The sequence below is a fragment of the Aethina tumida genome, chromosome 4 (genome assembly GCF_024364675.1).
Source record: "Aethina tumida isolate Nest 87 chromosome 4, icAetTumi1.1, whole genome shotgun sequence".
Taxonomy (NCBI): Eukaryota; Metazoa; Arthropoda; class Insecta; order Coleoptera; family Nitidulidae; genus Aethina; species Aethina tumida.
The window spans coordinates 11,356,601-11,377,832 of NC_065438.1; the positions used below are offsets into that span (position 1 = coordinate 11,356,601).

The 21,232-nt window shown below is 28.8% G+C and overlaps 1 protein-coding gene across 1 annotated transcript in view; it reads left to right on the plus strand.

Annotated features, from left to right (window-relative positions):
• The window catches only part of LOC109594194 (protein outspread), a 141,300-nt gene that overhangs the window by 96,084 nt on the left and 23,984 nt on the right, over positions 1–21,232 (plus strand). The window contains exons 3-5 of the mRNA XM_020009394.2: positions 10,537–10,602; positions 19,979–20,189; positions 20,244–20,471. Of these exons, the coding sequence (XP_019864953.2) occupies positions 10,537–10,602; positions 19,979–20,189; positions 20,244–20,471 (505 nt within the window). The remainder of the gene's footprint in view (positions 1–10,536; positions 10,603–19,978; positions 20,190–20,243; positions 20,472–21,232) is intronic.

The following is a 21,232-nucleotide window of genomic DNA, read 5'->3' on the forward strand; positions in this document are numbered from 1 at the left end:
ACCACCATGATTATTAATAAATCAGAATTCCAACGTCCTTATTATTTTACAACACAGTGTTTAACCGGTTAATTTCCATACAGTTTATTCCACTTGTTAATTATTTCCAGTGGGCCTAATGAATTTCGCTTATGGTACGTCGTAAAAAAAAATTAATTAGCGAACACACAAAACACATCGATTATGACTGTGTTGTGACAGCAAGTCCGAATTGTTAGAGAATAATGTGCAAGGGTGTACAACGTGTGTGCGGCGGGCATTGTGGGCAATCGCTAAACATCTGTGTGATCATCCCACATGGAAATATTTAGACGGTCATCTAAACACACTGTCACAATCGGATGCTGTGCTGATTTGTTTCTGGTCAATGCATTAAACTGAAAACACATTTATTTTTAATGTTGAAAGTGGGTTCTTTAGGGTAGGTCGGTGCGTCTTACGCAGGAGCGTTCTCCTGATCGTCGGCATCCGAGATTCTGCGTCTGAGGGAATTGACCAAGGTATGCCGCAAGGTCAACGTACCCGCTCTGCGCTATCTGTTTGACATCAGCTCAAATATTTATTAGTTTTACGCCGTGTTTGCACAAGACTTACGTTAATTTCTTCTTGTGTTTTCACCTCATATTCTTGCTTAGTGAGGACTTTTTCAGTGGTGTGCAGCTCAATTTTCAGCCTTTAAATTTTCTCAAAACTTATACATGAAACTGAATTAAGTGTATAATTTATGGTATTGAATTATTTTTGCTATGAAATATAATATTTGACAAGTTTTATTTAATTGCCTTAACTAGGGACGTACCGGAATTACAGAGAGACAGAGTGTTTCTTGTTCTAATTTGGAAATACTCATCCAAAAGCAAACAATTTGTTGGGAGATCCCGTATATATTTGATAAATCGTATAATTGTACAAAATATATTACGAATTGATTTTATGAACATAACTTACATACGTACACACATATTTTATTTGACAATTGAAAATGCAGAATGGTTAATTCAGGCATCCCCTCGAGTTTTGTGTCATTGAGAAATTAAACATGCATAATAGATTCAGCACTTCGTAGGTGTAGTTATTCGTTACGGGAACGTGTTTATTGCATTACAAATAACGTTTGAGTACATGTCCCACCCACACTAAACGAACAATCTGTTAGACAAAGTGATGATCGAATAATTCTTCTAAAAAATTACTTATTGTTTTTTATGGTTCTAATTAAAAAAATATCATTTGTATTTGTGTAAATGGGACATTCGTTAAAATATTTTGATTAGAACAATCTTCAGCAGACGTGTAATTAACCTCTTTCGTCGTTTTATTTTGGGAAATTATTGGTTATTAGGAAATTTGTGGTTAGGCGGTACCAGATGATTAGTAATTGGTTTAATCTACTAATTATTTTTTGTTTATTTCTATTGACCCATTTTTACCATGGAATTTAAAGTAAACTATATATAGAACGTATGTATCAGTATTTAATTTTATTATTTCATTTATAAATTAGAATGAATTATATTATATATAATATAATATATATATTATATTTTTTTACTTGAGTATGATTTGGATTTAATGATATTTAAAAGTATAAACCAACAAAATGTATTGTAAAGAGTTTAGACCATTTCTAGCCAAAAATTCGTCAGTAAATTTTTATTTATAAATCATTTTAATGAATTGTAATTGTTTGGTATAAATGCCTACGTAATGATTATGCTATATTTGTGCAAAAAATAACATAGTATTCTTCAAAATAAATGTTACATAGTAATGAATTTAATACTGAATAAATATAATATATTCATATGTACAGAAAAAAGTGGTATCCATGCTTAAATCAAAATATATACGATTTTTATAAATACAATTTCCATTGATTGATTAAATCTTAACTACTTTATTTTATCATAAAGAATTTTATAGTTTTCCTGAAACAGTTTAATAAAAGTAATAATTTACTGATTTTTTTAATTATATAGAAGGTATTAAATTAAAATTTTATATTTTTTATCATATAAACAGTGATTTATTGCAGTTTTATTTCATATATTTATACATTTAATTTTCTTTCTCAATTATATCATAAATCTTATCTTACAAAAATAATTAAATATTGGGCGTTTTAGGTAATAATTCACAAATTTACAACTAAAATTTGAATTGTAAATTATTTCAAGAGTAGAAAACTTCAATTAACAGCTATTCAAACCTCTATTAGTTTAACAAAACAAATAGTTGCCTGTAAATTTAGATTAGTCCTTGGTGCACTTTTAGCCTAGCCAATATTCGATGCTAATTCAACCAAACATTTCACATTATGTAAATTTAGACTAGCAAAAGTGCTAACAACAATTGGCTACATAATTCTTTTAAAAGTATCAATCGATGTGAAAAAGTACCGAGTTCCAGCACAAATTCCCCGGTTCATTGAAACGTCGTCGTCCATCGAGTTATTGAATAGCAACGTCCCTCCCTAATCGCCACAATAGCCCAGTGTGATCATTCCTATCGTTATTATGTAAAAACCCAATTAATTATTTAATTTTACACCATTGTGCGATTGATTAATAACTCGACCAATACAAATAATTATAATTGATTGTATTAACTTTTAATGTGATATTATCTATTGCGTGACGATGTACAAATCTCGCTACCAGCGACTGCCCATCGAAAGCACAACGAACAAGTTTAAAGTGCGATCGACGGGGAAGGAAAAAAAGCTGGAGACCACATCCTTTGTGGCGTTCATTGTTGGTACACGGCGACCAACAATGAGGCGGATAATGTGTAAGAAGATTTGTGTTCTGAATTAGATATTGTGTGGATCGTCCGACCACAATTAATATCGATTGAACCTAGAGGAAAACCAAAAAAGCATAATGCCTGCGTCGAGATTGCGTTACCAGATATGATACACGGTTTATTGTTCGCCTTCATTTTTTTTTCTATTTTGTTTGCGTTGACCGGAATTTCGTCGATTTTGATTTCAGTCGAAAATTATCTCACCGGCGTAAGGAAAAGTGAAATCTTGACTACGGTTGTTACGTTTCGTTGAAAAATTAATCATCTGAACAAATTGGTCGGTTTTCATTTCCTGCTGGACGACTGAACTTGAATGATTGATTCTTTTTGAATGGTGTTACTTTTAGTTGATATACTGTTTTATATCTGTTGTATATTCCTTCTAAAAAAAATTACTCAAATAATCGTCATTAAATAATATAAATAATGATAATTATAGCTATTAATAGCTATTTCATATTAATTAATAATTATATCACAACAATTTCTCCCAATACAACCAAATCAAATCAATTATGATTAAATATTAAAAAAAGAATATATGTAAAAATAAAAAAGAAATATCTTATAGCTTCTTTAATCAAGCATTATATTCTGAACAAATTGTTTGGTTTTCTTTTCCGGAGGGAGGATCAAAATCTATTATCAATATCCTGTTTTTTATAATCCAATAAAATAATGACATGAATCTTAATATTACTCTTTAACAATTTTTCCTTAGAAAACAAATCAAACAATCGTCATCAAATAATATAAATAATTATTAATTATTATAATTTGTAGCTTCTTGGTTTGACTCCATTTCCTGCGGGACAAATGAAATTTGCTGGTTCATTTTGTATGGCATTATTTATTGATTTCCTGATTTCATAATGTACTAAAATAATGAGACGAATATTTTTTTATCAATTTACCAAAAAAAGGCCAATCAACAAATTGATAATTATCATCTAATTATTATCAATTGATAATTATACTAACATCGATCAAGATATAATTCTAATTAGATTGAAACACTTTTGTGCTTCATATTATAAATTTTGGGAATTTGTGAGGGAAAATAATATATTTTTTGTTAATGGTCTGATTGTAATTGTAAATTAATTTTATAGCTTCCTTAAATAAGCAGGATCATGTTTACAAATTGGTCGGTTGTCATTTCCTGCTAGAGATCAGAAATTGAGCGATTCACTTTGTGCGGTGCTATTTATTGTCGATATCCTGTTTTTTATAATCCATTAAATTAATGACATGAATATTAATAATATTAATCCTTCAACGACATCAAATTGTCTAAATTGCCGACTTGTAGTACACCATTTATTTATTCCTGTACGCTTTGTCTGTCTCGAATCAACAGCGAAACCTCTTATTTAGCCGGAGCCCGTGTGTATTTTGCACGGATCGTCGTTCCTCTCATCCCGGATGAGGCGTTCGAGTCCTCCGGCCATTTGTACGCCGAATCAAGTCGTAGTTTCGCAGGCAATCGTATCATCAACTAATTTCAGCCATTATGTGGCCAAGGTCGCGTCTATAGTTTTTTTTTTATTTCCATTTGTTTGCTCTGAATATGTCAGCATGCAAACTGGTCATCAGAGGTGGCTCGTACTAAATCAATTTTGTAATATATCCGGTATTTCCATGCGATTTTGTTCGACGAACTGTAATTTAACTAATGTAATTGCACGCTTTTGTGCCGGTTTGCATATACTGATTTTATGGATGTCGAAATTAGTTTGGATTAACCAATAACTGAAGGTCTCCTTATCCATGTTTTAAGTAAGACACGTGGGAAAATAAAGAAACCACAGAAAGTTGTGAATTTTTGACAAGATTCTTATTCCTAATTTTTATTTTTTTTTATATTTATCATGATACATAAATAATTGATAATTGTCGTGATATTCACGACTTTTTATATCCTTATAATTATCATATAATAATTATAAATAATCATCAAATATTTTCTGCAAAATGCTATAAAAACTTGAAAAAAATGTACATCAAATCAAATAATAGAAATAATTAATTGTAAAAAAATTGTATTGCCCAATAATTATCTAAAATATCTTCAAAAACTCCAATTTTCTCAAAGAACCCAAAGTAAATAATCATCATCCAATAATATAATATTTGATAATTATAATGATAGTTATGCCCTTCATACATTGGTAATTATCTCGTAATAATTATAAATTAATAATTATAACATAAATAATACAAATACTTTTTTATTTAAATTTTCATGTTTATAATATACTCTTATAATTATCTATTAATAGTTATCATGTACAATTATCAATTAATAATTATAATATTTTTGTATTTCCCTAAAATTCATTTAAAAAATCTATAAATGTCCCAAAAAAACAAAATCAAATAATTATAACCAAACAAAATAAATATTTGATAAGATCGATCTAGAATTTTTGTATGGCTCTAAAATTCATATAAAAAAGTTTAAATTGTCCAAAAAAAAAACAAATCAAATAATTTTATAACTAAATAAAACAAAATATTTAATAATTATTCATTTTAAACCCTGGAAATTAATATTGAAAATCTTGAGAAACAACAATTGTCCCAAAAAAATCCAATCTAAATAATCATCATCCATTAATATAATATTTTATAATTATGATGATATTTATGCCTTTTATCAATTAACATATCTCGGTAAGTATGTCACATAATTAGCAAATAAAAACTATATAACCATTGATCAATAATTATCACATAATAATTATCAACTAATAATCGTATTATGACCAGTTATGAATTTCTTTATTTCTCTAAAAATCATCTAAAAAGAAATAACAGTTGTTAAAATTAGTAATATTTGATAATTATGCCTTTTACACACTCTTAATTATCACGTAATAATTATCAATTCAATCAATTATTATATCAAGTTCGATAAATATTTTTTGTATTTCTCCAAAATTCTTTTAAAAAATCAAAAATAAATGTTTTGAATATATTAAAAATTGATAATTAAATTAACTTTTCTTTGTTGAATAATTCTGAAATTTTGATAATTATCTGATATTTATTATAAACATTTAATATTTTTAAGTCTGACTTATAGACATGAATTTCCCTCATAAAACCTGCTCCACAAACCATTAGACAAACATTCGCCTCACCCACGTTCAATTTAATGCTAACAGACGAGTCATCTCTGTTGTACGCCGGTTGTGATAATGAAAGAATAACGAAGTAAAAAAAAAACACCAGCCCACAACTAGTAATTACACTTATTACCGTCGATGGAGAGACGGAGAAAGAGCTAGAAACAATTAAGGAAAAAATTACATTCGTCGTCCGGACATGGGTGGCCGAATTATCAAAATCGTTCCGTGATGATTAATTTCGATCTGCCGAGATTGAATCCGCTCTTGGAAATCGCTTTTGAATTGATAAATCACCGGCGCGGGGTAATTATGATTTAACGAGCAACGATATTGATTGGACGTGTTGCAAATGCGAAAATAATATTTTAAAACAGAAAAACCTGATTCGCCGATGTCTGTAATTTAAATTGCATAGTTTAGGATTAAAGGCTTATCTTTCACTTAAATTGGAATTTGAATAAATTGAAAACATTGTAGTTTTCGATCGTTGTGTTATTATGACCAGTTTTTATTGATTAACAACTAGCAACGCAATAAAATGGACTGGTGTCCATTCATTGCATGTTGTTCCTTTCACCTTTAAGTGATGTGTGTGTAACATACTAAATCATTCATTTCTGTTGCACCTACATCAAAAATACCCGACAATTAGTCGCGTTACAGATAAACAAAGCAATTAATCTTAGAAAACAAACTATTGTTGAAACAGATGGCTAATTGTGAGATGTGTTTTAATTGTTTTCTGATACGATTCAAAATTAGTGTCAACAAAACATTACGAAGTACTTTCTATTTGCGACAAATACATATTATTAACTCGCCTTCGATACGTTTACGACCGCGGCCAATAATATTTTCATCACCGTCCATTTTTATTGGGGACCGTAATTTTAAATCCACAACCTACATAGCCCAATATGGCGAACCAATTTTTGATGTGAACATCGATTTTGCATTTTTGTTCCCATGGATGCGGACCGTTCGAATGGGAGAAAATGTAAAGTTTCTATTGTTCGTGGAATGGGAACATAAGAAATAGGTTTTGGTTTGCAATAAATTTCATCACAAGCGTTTAAGAATTTAAAACTTAATTGTTTGGTGAAATTCAATCATTCTTAGTCATTTTAAATGATAATTTAAAGCTTTATTGTTATGTGGAATTTTTAGTAATTACATTGGCAAACTTTACGTTACTGCAAGTTAATAGAATGTGTTGAAAAAAAAATTAGCAATAATAGTATTTTATCCCGCTGTTAATGGCCTGTTCATTTACATTATAAACTTTTTTATGTTAATCGTTGTCGTAGGAGTAGACGCACATCCCGGTTAATTTTTAAAAAAAAGAGAGAATTCCAAACATGTAATCAATTATAGATTATGTTCAAATTTATTAAAATAATTAAGGCACTTTGTTATATTTCTAACGTGTCAATCGAAAAAAACGCAGCCTTGAACTTTCCTGAAAAGATTGATGATGAGGCCCCAAAGCTTGTTTTGTCATGGGTTTAATTACGTGTTGGGGATATTTTCTCTGGGAATAATTACAATGTGGACCCTGTTTTTTGAACATAATTCTCAAGAAATATTTTATTACAAATTTAACGTTATTTTTAAATGTTTTTAATTATTTTGAGATATAAATTAGTCCATAAATTTTTATAATTAATTAATTCAGCCTTTTTTAAATTATTTTAATTGTAGATGTTTATTAGTTATTAGTAAAAATATAAAAGATTAAAGAATAAATATTTTGTAACATTTTTAAAATTAAAAGTTATTGTCTAAAATTCATTTTGTCTTTTTTAATATTAATATTATATACAATAACGAAACATTTTGTAGTAAATTTATAAATATAGATATTTATAATATAAAGAAATTGTAATTTAGATCTCTAAATCTATATTTTTTGAGTGTCTACAAATAATTACTTTTTGTTTTATTGATAACTTTGTCAAATCTTGACCATTTTATTAAAAAAATAATAATTATATAAATTGGTTAATAATGTTATTCAATTTTCTAGTTTCTTTGGAAATTATATATTATAAATATATATAAAGTCCTTAAAATTTTATTTTTATTTTATTTATTTTAAAATTTAGCAATTTATATCATGTTAAAAAAATTGCGATAAATATTTTGTAATAAATTAGTGTCATGGATAATATTTAACAAATAGTTTGTAATAGACATAACATACTTTAGATAATTCTTAATCTAATTTTTTTTATAAATATTTACCAAAAAAACAGTACAGTATTGGTCATTATTATAGCAACTTTTTAAAATGTATAATAATTTAACCAATACAGTAATTTACATTGTTTTACACAATATTACAAAAACTTTTATATTTTAATTTTATAAAATGTTACACATATTTTTCTGAATTGGGCTTGACATAAATAGAACAGCTTCAATTTTGAAAGGGATTTGTAATAATTAAATTCGTGTTATTTAACATTGATATATATTGAACTCAATATTCCTTCAAGGTTCTTGAAGGGAGCCTACGTCAGAAGAAGTGAAACCTCCCCTTAGCATAATTGAACCACCACCATATTTCATATAAAAAGTTTTTGTGTAGTTCTATCTCTTTAGAATATTTAACATAAATATTACCATATTTTTTTTATAAATTAAATTTGGAGTCATCATTAAAAACTACTTCATATTTTAGTAGAAACCAATGGTCAAATGAGCTCTCATCTACTAATCACTTTCTCACAGTCCTGAAACTAATTTCAGCAAGTACCATTTCCTCCAGTCGATCAATGATTTCGTCACTATAAATCGATATAAATTCACAGAGAACTATGGAATATATAAGTAAAAAGTTGCTATAATTTTGTCACCGAAAAATAAAAAAGTAAAAACTTTTTAAAGGATAAAATTAGGTTAGACAACAATAACAGAAAAAAAAATAATAATAAAAGTTATAGGTACTGACATCCAATTTAAGTAGTCCAGTTCATATTTTTCATATATTTGAGTAAGTTGCTATAATTATGACCACTACTGTAAACACTTTTAATCAGAACTCAAGTTTTTTGTTTATTTTCATAAACTGTCTTGAAAAATCCGGAAGAAAACACGATTTCAGAGCGACGTCCACAACTGATACCCTGAAAGTCGCCGTGCAGGCTTAATGGCATTTCGGCGATTTTGACATTTAATTAAATCAAAACCGGCGACATTATCCCGCGACGCATCTCGTGACGGAACATGTGAAGAACGAAGGCCCGCATAACGTTTACATAATCGAAACAATAACCGAATCGCATCGGGGAAGGATGAGAGAGCATCGCGGAAGAGCTGCCGCATCGCACGGGTCGCAGAATGTCACGTAGCACCGAACCACCTGCACAAAAATGCCAATTGTTCGCGTAAATTGACAATTTTTTCCACGTACTAACACGATATGGCGGGTTGACACTTGTTTCGCGGCGCGGATTGATTGTGCATTATGTAAGGTTTCATGTCTGGCGCTCATTAAAGTCGCCGTTGCGTTTGATTAGATACGGAGATTGGTGGCTAATGTTTATTAATAAAATTGCTTGCATGCAATAAATAAATTGTCGGGATAGTCAGGGGTCGTTGGAGTAAGTCATTGTTGCGGTAAACAGTGTTAAAGGTCGGCTAGAATGTCTTTCGGTGGCATAAATTAATGGTAAAACTGTAACCCGTTAGAGATGGTTTTTGCACATTAAATAACTTCAATTTTACAAATTAGGGTTTGGTGTCTATTAGAAATATTTGATTGTCCTTATTCTCCTTAATGCAAATTACACTGTGTGTCTTTTGAAGTGGATAATATGAATTATTTCAAAAATAATAAATATAATAAATAGTGGCACTATATAGCAACAAATACACTGCGCCTAAAAATTATGGAATCCCTTTAAAAATTGTCAAAAATGTAATAAGTATGTTACTTTTCTTAATCTAAATCCTATTGAACCACTTTGAAATATTTGAGTTATTGTTAATTATTTTTTAATATTAATGAAATAAATCATATTTTTTTTGCAGAGAAAATTGATTTTTTATTAAACAAAAAAATAAGAACATGTGATTGAAGTAAATTACATTTGTTCAGATGAAGTAACATTGTAATAAGTAAATAAATATTCCATACTTATTTCCACCACTGACATTGTCGTCTAAAACAACAAAATCTGGTCCAAATTCCAAATAAAATAATAACCGATTGAACAACCAAGATTTCTATTCCAATTTGATATTTTCCAATCTCACCAAAGTCGAGAATTTCGAAAAACTCGTGAGACCTTCGAATTTTTGCCTTGGTCGCCACGTGCACCGTTACGCCGAGATAAACCGTGCACCTTGGTCGCTTCGCTTTAACATTCAAGTGCATTTGTATTTGCATTCTTCGCGGCAATGCCGTCATTAAACGAAATGCCGTTTGTGTGCGAAGCCGGAAAAATAATCGCCACTGCAAACTGAACCGATAGCGGGAATGTTTGCTCTTTGTTGTTTATACGATTGTTGATGTAATGATGATTATAATGTTGACACGACCGGATTTACATGTAAAATTTTATGTTTATAAATGTTTTTATTTTCGTTTCAGAGGTGGCAACGTCGATGGTTCGTCCTCTACGACGATGGGGAGCTCAATTATTCTGTCGACGAACACGTAAGTAAACAATTTTTTTTAAATACTATACGCAAAAATAACACGTATTTTTGTACAATATTACCTCATCTTGCAATTTGATATTATACAACAAATATGAATTTTTATTTTTTGGATAACCGGCTCCTCCACCATAATTTTGATTTTTTGTTCTTTCTTATATCTGTGGTTAAGGACTAATCTTTTACATTATTACATTATTTATAAAATTTATAAATAAAATATGATAATTAATGTTTATTATAAATGTATTTAACTGTAAGAAAAGAGTTTAATTTTGACTTGCTTATGATCACATTCGCTGGACCACAGAATAGTGGGAACGAATAGTTTGTAGTGACAAGTCTCAATTTAATTTATAAAAAGAATTGTTCTGCTTATGTTGAACATCCTACAGGAACAAAAATTCCCCAAAAAGATTGTTATACCTATAATGAAACATGGGGGTTCAATTATATTATGGGGATACTTCAATTCTTCTGGCGGAGGTGCTTTTAACAAATGTATTTCAACGTAAAACAATCACAAACACATCCAAAATTTTGATCAAAAGACCAAACCATCGATGTTTTGTCTTGTGTGTCCCAGTTTTCAGACGTCAACCCCATAGAAACAATGGGGGATTACGTTTATGACTAAATTTTTTTAAGTTGCTATAATAATGACACTAGTGTATATATTTAGTTTATTTTAGGATTTTACTCTTTTCGAATAAATTAATGTTGTCATTCAAATCATTTCTATTTTAAATAATCAAATTTTCTATATTTAAATACTTATTTTCTTCCAATTAAACTTTCTTTTAATTAACTTTTATGTCGAAGTTTAATTTTATTATAATTAAAATTTTGTACATTAAAATATTAATTTATTAATATGAATCTTTAAACTGCTTCTTGCTTTTACTTATTTTAAAAGAAGGATTTCATTTGGTTAACTTTTAGATTTTATGGTATTTAATTAATTCAGAAATTCTTTTATGGTGTTTTTTTATACAATTCACATTTTGTACATGTACATGTGTAACTTTTAATAAGTTTTTCCTTATTGTTGAATCAAACTTTCGTTTAATTAACATTTATATCTTGAAATTTTATAGAAACGTATTTGTAATTAAATTTTTCTAAAAATTAAGATTTTATTCATTTAAATAATAAAAAAATATATTTTTTCCTATATCTATAATAAATTTATTAATGTCCATCTTAAAATAAAGTTTGTTTTTACTTATTAGACTTTCATTTAATTAACTTTTATGTCGTGAAATATTGTGTTTAATATCTGCTATAAAATGAGAATTTTTTTACGTATAAATAATTCAAAAATTCTTCAAATCAAATTTTGTATATTAAAATAGTTTATTTATTTAATCTCATTTTTTAAATTTGAATTAGACTTTTAAGTCGTGGAATTTTGTATTAAAATATTAATATTCAAATAATTCTGAAATTCTTTTCCCACATCTGAGTTGTGTAAAAAAATAAGATATTATGAAAACTAATAAAAAACTTAATAAAGCATCTGTTAATTATACATTTTATTTTCAAGTTTATATTATATATTAGGCGGACTGGAAAGTAAACTTTATTTTAACAATTTGGGGTGAAATGGTCAACCAAATGTCTTGTGGCTTTGTAGGAGCTCCGGGTATTCCGGAACCTCTTCTTCGTACTCTAGACATGTTAAACATTTTATATAAATTACAAAATAAAACAAATTGCGATAAAAACTACATTATACGCTTGTTTGAGATACCTTAAAGATATAAAGAAAATAGAAACATAAAATGGACGACTTTTTTCAATTGTTTTCAAATATTAATCGTTCCTTATTTCAGTAGGTACCTACTTGTATTCCAAATTTTAAGAAAATATGTGGGTTGTGTATTTTTTTATATAATTAGTACATTTCAAATACCTTTTATCAAGTTTTACGCTTAAAAACACGTTTCCACTCCGGCAAGATGCAGGAAAGACGTCCGCCCGTTTCGTAACAGTAAATCGATCTCCTAAATCAACGAACTCACACATGTCATTCACAGAGTGAAAGTGCACCTTCTGTCGCGGCGTCGAGACGAGTGCACCCGGCCAATTAAAAGTTTGCCGGTTTCGGTGTCCATTTTTTTCGCCGCTCAATCATCGACAGATTTCCGATTTCGCCGCCGCTTTTACTTCCGATCCGTGCCCCCATGTCGTACGTGGAGTGTGCATGTTGGCGTGGCCTGAACGTCCGTTGAACCCGATCCGCCGCCGTTTTTATCATCTCCCGCGTCGATTATGCGTCCGTTTATTTATGAGTCGGGTGGGTTTTTGCATCTGAAATGTCCGCCGTACCTGTCCGACGGATAATTATTTAATGAGACCGCGAAAAAAGGTCGCAATTATTAGCGGTTTCGCTTTTCTTCGGGGGCAACGGTTTCTACTGCTGCGGCAATTAATTGCGTTTCGATTTCACTGAATGGATGGTTCTTGTGTCACAAAAAATTACACTTAATTACGTTAATAAAGTACTTTTGATTTACTCTTGTGGCGGACCTATTATTTTAGTTTTTGTGCTTGGAACACTGTCAGTAATTGATGATGTTGTAGGATTGATTCATGAAAACGGCTACCACGTTGTGGAATTCAATAAAATAATTTACTTGTGTATCAAGTTGGAATTTAATATAATTTATGTATATTTTCATTTATTTTTTTGATAATACGTTTTCAAGTATGTTTTTTTAAAATATTTTTTAAATTTAATTAATTTAAAATATAATTTCATATAATAATATTCATAATATAATATAATAATTAATTTATATTATTTTTATTAGTTATTTTAGTTTAAAAAACTTTTTTTGTTGTTTTAATCATTATACGTTTTAAAGGATAATTTTCTAAAATATTCAGTTTATTAAAACTTAATTAATTAAATATTCTAAATGTTTGAATGAATATTACAATATTCAAATATTATAATATTATTAATTATTTTTCAATTTCAAAAATTTCTGTATCTGTAATATCTGTGTAAGTATTTCTGTAATAATATTTTGATTAGTTCCTCTTTAATTCTAAAATTAAATTTTATTGTTCCCTTTGAACAATATTATAGGATAATTCTTTAAAATATTATGCACTTCAGTCAGTCTATTAAAAATTAATTAATTAAATATTCCAATTATTTGATCGTATATTAAAATATTATTATTATATATAGGTATTTACATGAATATATTAAATTATTCCTTAGTTTTAAAAAGTAATTATCAAATTCAGAAGGAGATATAGTTGAATGAAAATTCAAATATTTAATTATTTATTTAGATTCTGAATAATCATTTTCTTCAAAATTTTGCTGATATTATACAGATTAAGAAATTAAGCAATTTAAATTATTTTAAATATTATTATTTAGAAATATTAAAATATTGTTTACTTTGAAAGAAAAATAAACTATTTTATGTTTAATTGTGAATTTATTATAATCACTGTGAGAGTGATTATTCTATTTTATTCATGGAAAAATTGTATAATATTTTCTAATACCTCCCATATGTTACAATATTAATATAATACCATACATACAATATTTCAACAGGTTCGAGAGAGAGTTCGAATTAAAATGCTTCAAATTTTCCTCGAATATAAATAAATATTATGAGAAAGCTGTCTTACAAAAAATATTACGGTTTTGCATAATTAAATTACATCTGCAACATCCACGAATATCGACGATTTTCTATTTTTAAACCGCCGTCCAATTTAACACTGTTACAACAAAATTGTTTACTTTACATATCATTAACAATTCCAAATCACCGGATATGATACGACAGTAATTCAATACACGTGATATTTTTCAGTTCCATCGCATGCATCGCGTAAATAACAATAAAATAACAAAATCTCAATGTCATCGACTGAGATTCACATCGTTGTGAAGATGCGATTACAAGCCGGAAACAAAACGTAAAGCCGAACGTACGAGCCAACAATGTAAACACTTATCGGAAATAATGTGCCTCCTGGGAATAAATTAAAGCCGTTGACAGAAGCAAGTGGATTTTGAACCGGGAAACGATGCTGATTGACGTGCGATTAGTCAAGATGCGTCTCTTAAACGCTCCCTAGGTATTTGATTGGGAAACGTTCACTTTTTAGGTTTATTTTAGATACTAGTTTTCGGTACATTTCTTTCACAGTTTAAGTTCTGTGGACTTTTTGAAGCTGGGATTTCAGCTATAATTGAAAATGTTAACGGTTTTAATTAGGTGGAGTTTATAGTCTTTGGAAGCGAGAGAGTTGATTATTATGTCAAAATTTTACTGCTTTTAAGACTTCTTATTCTCTTCTATATGGAATCACTGTACTATCTATCATTCAAATTACTTTCCTTTTAATTTAGGTGCTGTACATGATGATCGACAGAATTCAAAAGTCTATAAAGATGTATCTAGCACCCCTCATAGGATAAATACAGTAATTTTATTGAAACAGTTTATCATACATGTTCCAAGAAGTAACGCATCACCCATAACAATTTTTTCTATTTAAATAAACAGGATATTGTTTGTATTAACTTTGAAACACCCTAGTAAAGTTTTAAAAAGCATGAACAGAAGATGTGGGGCTGTTATTCGCAGTAGAAGTGGAAATAGCTCATATTATGTTCAAATTTTTATTTTTTATCAACATCAAATTTTGTTAATCTTTTTTTAGAAAAACAATATTTTTTAAGATTTTTTTGTCACAATTATAAAATTTTTTTTTTAATAAATATACAAAGAGTGTATACGTTTATTTTTTTCTTCCCTCTTTTTGATTTTACGCATAATTTATCATAAATTAAATATTTCTGAATAAAAATATAATATATAAAGTTACAAACCACGTACAAATTTTTTTAAATATAATTTTTGAAAAAACAATATTTTTTTAATATTTTTTGTAACAAATATAAATAAAAACCCGGTTTCTCCCGGTTTTAAAAAATATTAATAATAATCAATTATTACCTTCTTTTAATCCTCCTCCAACAATTCCCTCTTTTTAATTTTATGCATAATTTGTCATATATAATATAATAATAAAATTTACAAACCACGTATAAATTTTTTTAAATGCATTTTTTTTTTCAAATTTAAATCATATATTTTATAATTAATACAATATTAGGTACATAAAATCTCTTTAAAATTTTGACACACTTCAACGAAAGCAGTTCATGCCCTTTTTCAGCTTCATTCATCATACTTGGAAGTCCTTCTTAAGCTCTCGCATTTGAGGATCTACAAAGTTTTCTTCTTTCAATTTCCCATCGCTGATTCGAGGAAATTTGGTTTTAAGACACTTAAAACCTTTGTTCATGGCTTTTACATAATTTTTCATAAGGCCCAGCTTTATATAGAGTTGTGGTACTTTGAACTAAAGGTTCTTGTTTTATATTCTTGTCTCTACAGACATCAAACATGCTCTTCTTGGCCCACTCGTATAAAAAACAACAAAACAAGGATTCTGCATGTTTAAATCCTTACATTTATCATGTTTTTATTTAAAGAAGGATAAACCGATAAGATAATTACATAAAACTTTACTACTTTTAAATTAAACATGTGACAGTATGATCTTAAAACACACCAGGATTTAATTACTAGAGGAGCAATGAGATGAGAGCATACCAGGTGATTCCTGCTGAACAGTTATAGAAGAAACTGATCCGAAGCAATAAGAAAAGAGTGAAATTTCTGTAAACCCATTAACTAGTGTCATTTACGGAGTCTAAGCACAATAATGTGTTAAATAAAATGAGTACAAACCGGTGGTAAATCGCTTTAATTGATATTGTGAAAACTTACGCATAGGTTAGGTCCTTTCAACAATGCACGATGATAATGATCTCCGTGTGTGTTTGTGCGGACAATGCGCCAATCCCTTCGAATTAACCAAACCAGGAATTGCCTCACAAATGTGGTACAAATGTCGATACAAAACAGCGCCTATCCTACGGCATTAAATAAAAAGCCCATTTTCCATCCATTCAATGTTAATCCGCCGGAGAGAGGAGAAATTATTAATTTGAACGGTGAAAGAGTTTTTCGTCCGGTCGTTCCGTGCACATGTGACAACTGTAATTAGCCATTGTTTTCGTGACGTGTGCAATTGAAGGAGGAAAAAATAACCAATGCGACATTTTCATACAATGACTTCCTTCTCACGCCTCAGAATGCGCTCTCGTTGCTCTGGGAGACTTATTGCCGCGACCGACATTACTTCCACTCTTCCCGCTATCGGAAAGATATTTTCACGAGCACATCTGAATTGGAAAACGGAAAACGTTTATCTCGCTTAATTGTTAAGCCTATCCCTAGAAATCGTACTGCGATATGGATTATTTATTGTCTTATTCAGATCTTGTTTTAAAGATATCGCGTCGTTTCTCATTTCTCATTACCGCATGTAGAAATTAGATAGCACATCAAATTGATGTCAAAGGCCGTACCTTAAAATTCTTTTGTTTTGCGAAGGCACAACATAAAAGTAATTACGTGCGCTTGCGAGGCAGCGGACTATAAAGTAATTGCACTGCACAATTTCTTCGTACGATCGTACCTTATCAATTTTATAATCTAAATATGTGATTTGATTTTACTTTCATCGGACGCACAAAGAGCAATATCCGTCCCACTAACTAATTTCGACGATCAAGTAATTGATAAGGCCTATGAAGAAATAGAAAGTCTACAATTAAGCGAAATTTATGTTTTAATCTTTGGTATAATTATAAAATATTGCATTTTCAATATAGGTATTTAATTATATTCCTTGTCGATATAATCACGGATTTAATTAAAATCAGAATTGCGTTGCCTAATGCTTATTATACAGGCTGTTACTATTAGAAATCATTCGGTATGATCGGGGTGCATGCAGGTCATGTAGAAATTCTAATTACCGTACTTTATGGGAAAGTGGATACTCAAAATTAATTTTGATATTTCTGAAAGGAAAAACAATGCCAATAATTGTTGTGTAGGTGCATTTTATGTTTCCGATATTGTGGGAACGGAATATAATTTAATTTTGCAACTATTTTATTGAATTATTCCAATTCAAACAAATAAATTTGAATAAATTTTATCAGGCAATCGCATAAATTTGTTCGTATTTATGATAATTGTGACAGTAAAACAACATCGTCTTAATTAATGAGTGAAATAGGCTAATTATCGCAGTACTGTTTCAAAAATTCATGTTTCAAACAAAATAGTAGCTTTGTGGTAATCAACTTGTCCTGTCAATATTAATTATGAATTAATTAATTTAATATAATCTCATTAATTCGATATGGCTTTCGTTTAGAAAATGCCAATTAGGGAACTAATTATTTTGCATATTTTTTGGAAATCCGAGTTCTTTAGTTTTGGATGATTAATTTCAATTTTTGTAGAAGATTTTTAGTTCTAAAAATAAATATATTGTGACTGGATCCAATAATTTTAAACATACATTGAAATTATAGTTGTTTGATTTAATGTTTAGTAAATTTTTTATCTTACATTTTATAATTTTTTAAAATTTATTGCATCTTAAGAACATTATCCTGTTTTAATTTATTTTTTTTTTTAATTTAAAGAATGTTTACTTTAATTTATAAGTAAAAATATAAGTTGTATCAATATTTTCTTCATTTTAAATATATTAAGATAATTGTTATGTTTAATTTGTATTTTATAAAATAGTAAAGCATTAATCAATTTAAAATAATATGATATATTGGAGTGAAAAAATTTTCTTTATGATAAATTTTGTAGAATATGTAACTATCTGTTAGTCTATAACTTATTATTATTTTTTAATGTTTAAGATACAATTTAAAAGATTTTTTTATGTCATATTTTGTAATTTTTTATATTTTATTGTAGCCTACGGATTTTATCTAGTTTTATATTTTTATTATTAATCCATTTCTTATTTTCTTTAATCTACACTTTACTTTTTAAATATATCATACTAAAAATTAAGGTAATTTATGTTATGTTTCAATTATGTTTCTTTAATAAACTTAGTTAATTAATAAAAATTAATGTGAAAAATTTATTGTTTTTTTTTTTTTTGTAGAATGGGCGAATGATCTTTATTTTAAGATATTATTTATCATACACATATTTTTTAATTTATTATTTTTTATTGTTTGCTATTAAGATATTATTTTATTTTACATATTATTATATTTTTTTTTATATTTTATTATTTTTAGTTTTTTCAGTTTTAAATTGAATAAAACAATCATTTTTAATTTAAAATAGTTTACAAAATTATACATAGCTTTTTAAGTTTAATAAAATAATTATTTTTGATTTAAATCATTTTATATTTAATATTTTATTCCTTTTTTTTAATTTTAAGTCAAATAAAACCATTATTCCCAATTTATAACAATCTATCTATATTTAATATTTTATTGTTTTATAAATTTAAAATTAAATAAAATATTTTTTTAATTTAAATCAATAGTCATTTAATATTTTATTGCTTTTCCAATTTTAAATCAAAACAATTATTTTTAATTTATTTATAATTTAGATTTAATATTTAATTGATTTTTTCATTTTAAATAAAATAAAATAATTATTTTTAAATATTGTTGTTTTATATTGTTATTTTTCCAATTTTAAATTAATTAAAATCATTATTTTTAATTTAAATCAATTTACATTTAATATTTAATTGTTTTTTTTAAGTAAAATAAAAATTAAATTTTACTTTAAAATATATTTTTTCTCTAATTTACAATTCAAAATCTGGGTTTTTTCAACATTTTATATACACTTATTCTGAGATCATACTAAAAATTAAGATAATTTATGTTTTGATTGTAAGTAATAATTTATTATTTTTCAATATTTAAGATACAAGTTAGAGGTTTTTTTATCTTGCACACCTATTTTTAAATAATGTATTACAGTCTAACAACTCGATGTAGTATATTTTTTATAATTAATCCTTTTTTAGCTTTTTTTTATTTACAATTCAAAATCAAATATTTTTTAATCATTAATTAACTTTAATTTATGTTATATTTTTTACATAAAGTCTAATCTATATAACAAATTAAATTGAAGTCATTTTTTTTTTAGAATAAATTATTTACTTACAGTGGTAAAATGAAAGTGGTTTTTATAAGATTTTTAATGTTTTAGATAAAATTTAGAGAATTTATTTTTCATAGCATTCTAAGAATTTTATCTAACTTCTTATTATCAATCCATTTTTAAGTTAAAGAATATTTAATACCTGTTCCAAATCGTTTTTCAGCATTTAAATATATTTATCTCAATTCTCCAAAATATATATTATATAATTTATTATTTTTTTTTAATTATTTTCAGCCGGACACGGTGCCCCAGGGATCCGTGGACATGTCGAAGGTGCTCGAGGTGACCGGCGCCGAACAGGTGACGGGCCACCCTCACTCCCTCGCCCTCACAAGTCCCGACCGCGTCACCTTCGTGAAGGCCGCGAGCCGAGAGGACGCTCGATGGTGGGCCGAATTGCTCGCCGTGTTTCCCAGACGGCACAAGAGGAACGCCACGTTTCCGGGTAAGACGTCCGCACCACCTACAAGTGGCCAAAAATCAAATAAATTTTGCATAGGTGGAAGGGCGTCTCCTAGTCTGCCGCAGCTGGGACGCAGCGCGTCGCCTCAGCCGCCCCGTCCCCGCCACCTCTCCGTGACGGGGCCGAGTCCTCGAACGAACTTTGAAACGCCGCCCCTGAAGGAAGAACGCGAATCTCCGCCGAAGGACGAGCAGAGGCACACGTGGGTGCCCGAACGCACCAGCAGTCTCACCATCGATTCCATACCTAGTCCAGTCAGAAATGGTAAGCAAATCGATGGGCGCATGGCATGAGAAGTGATTGGGTTGTAAATTGCGATGTTAGTGGGCACTTTTACGTCGATTCCCGGCAACGATTCACGGGAGCCAATTAAGCGGGCATCTGTCTCTATCTTGTTAATTGAACTATGACCATTCGAGTGCGGCGTTCGCGAACTAGCAACGGCCGTTAATTAATAAACGCACGGCCGCCTCGGCGTTCATTGATAGCTCCCGGTGAGGCTCGATTGCTTCATTGAGAGTGACCCTTAGAGCGTCGGCCTGCCTTCTTTATGGCTAATATCGGCGTAATTGGACGATAGGTATTTGTGATAACCCCGGTGGAAATGCCACTGCCATTGGAAAAACGTGGCGTTATTATGCCTTACGCAACTGCATAAATCGCTTCCGGCTAATGTTTGATTCACACGTCACTCTTAACTAATTGTCCTCTTGAACTTAACTCCGAGGATATGCAGGATATTGCGACGTGGTAAAAGTCTTGGCAGGTCATGTTATTCGCAAATAATTTAATAATTTACTACTCGTGATGTACGATTGAATTTTTTTTTTTGTTGTTGTTGATTACAAAAAATGGAATGATCATGTGAAAGTATTGCAATTATAAGTAAGTCGTGACTTATGCAATCATCTTTATTGGGTGAATTTTAAAAAGGGAATTTAAGTACCGTTTTATTTGTAAAAACTAAATTTAATTTGTTGGAGTTTTACTTTTCATATTTTAAATTATGTCACCTCGTAGAGGTC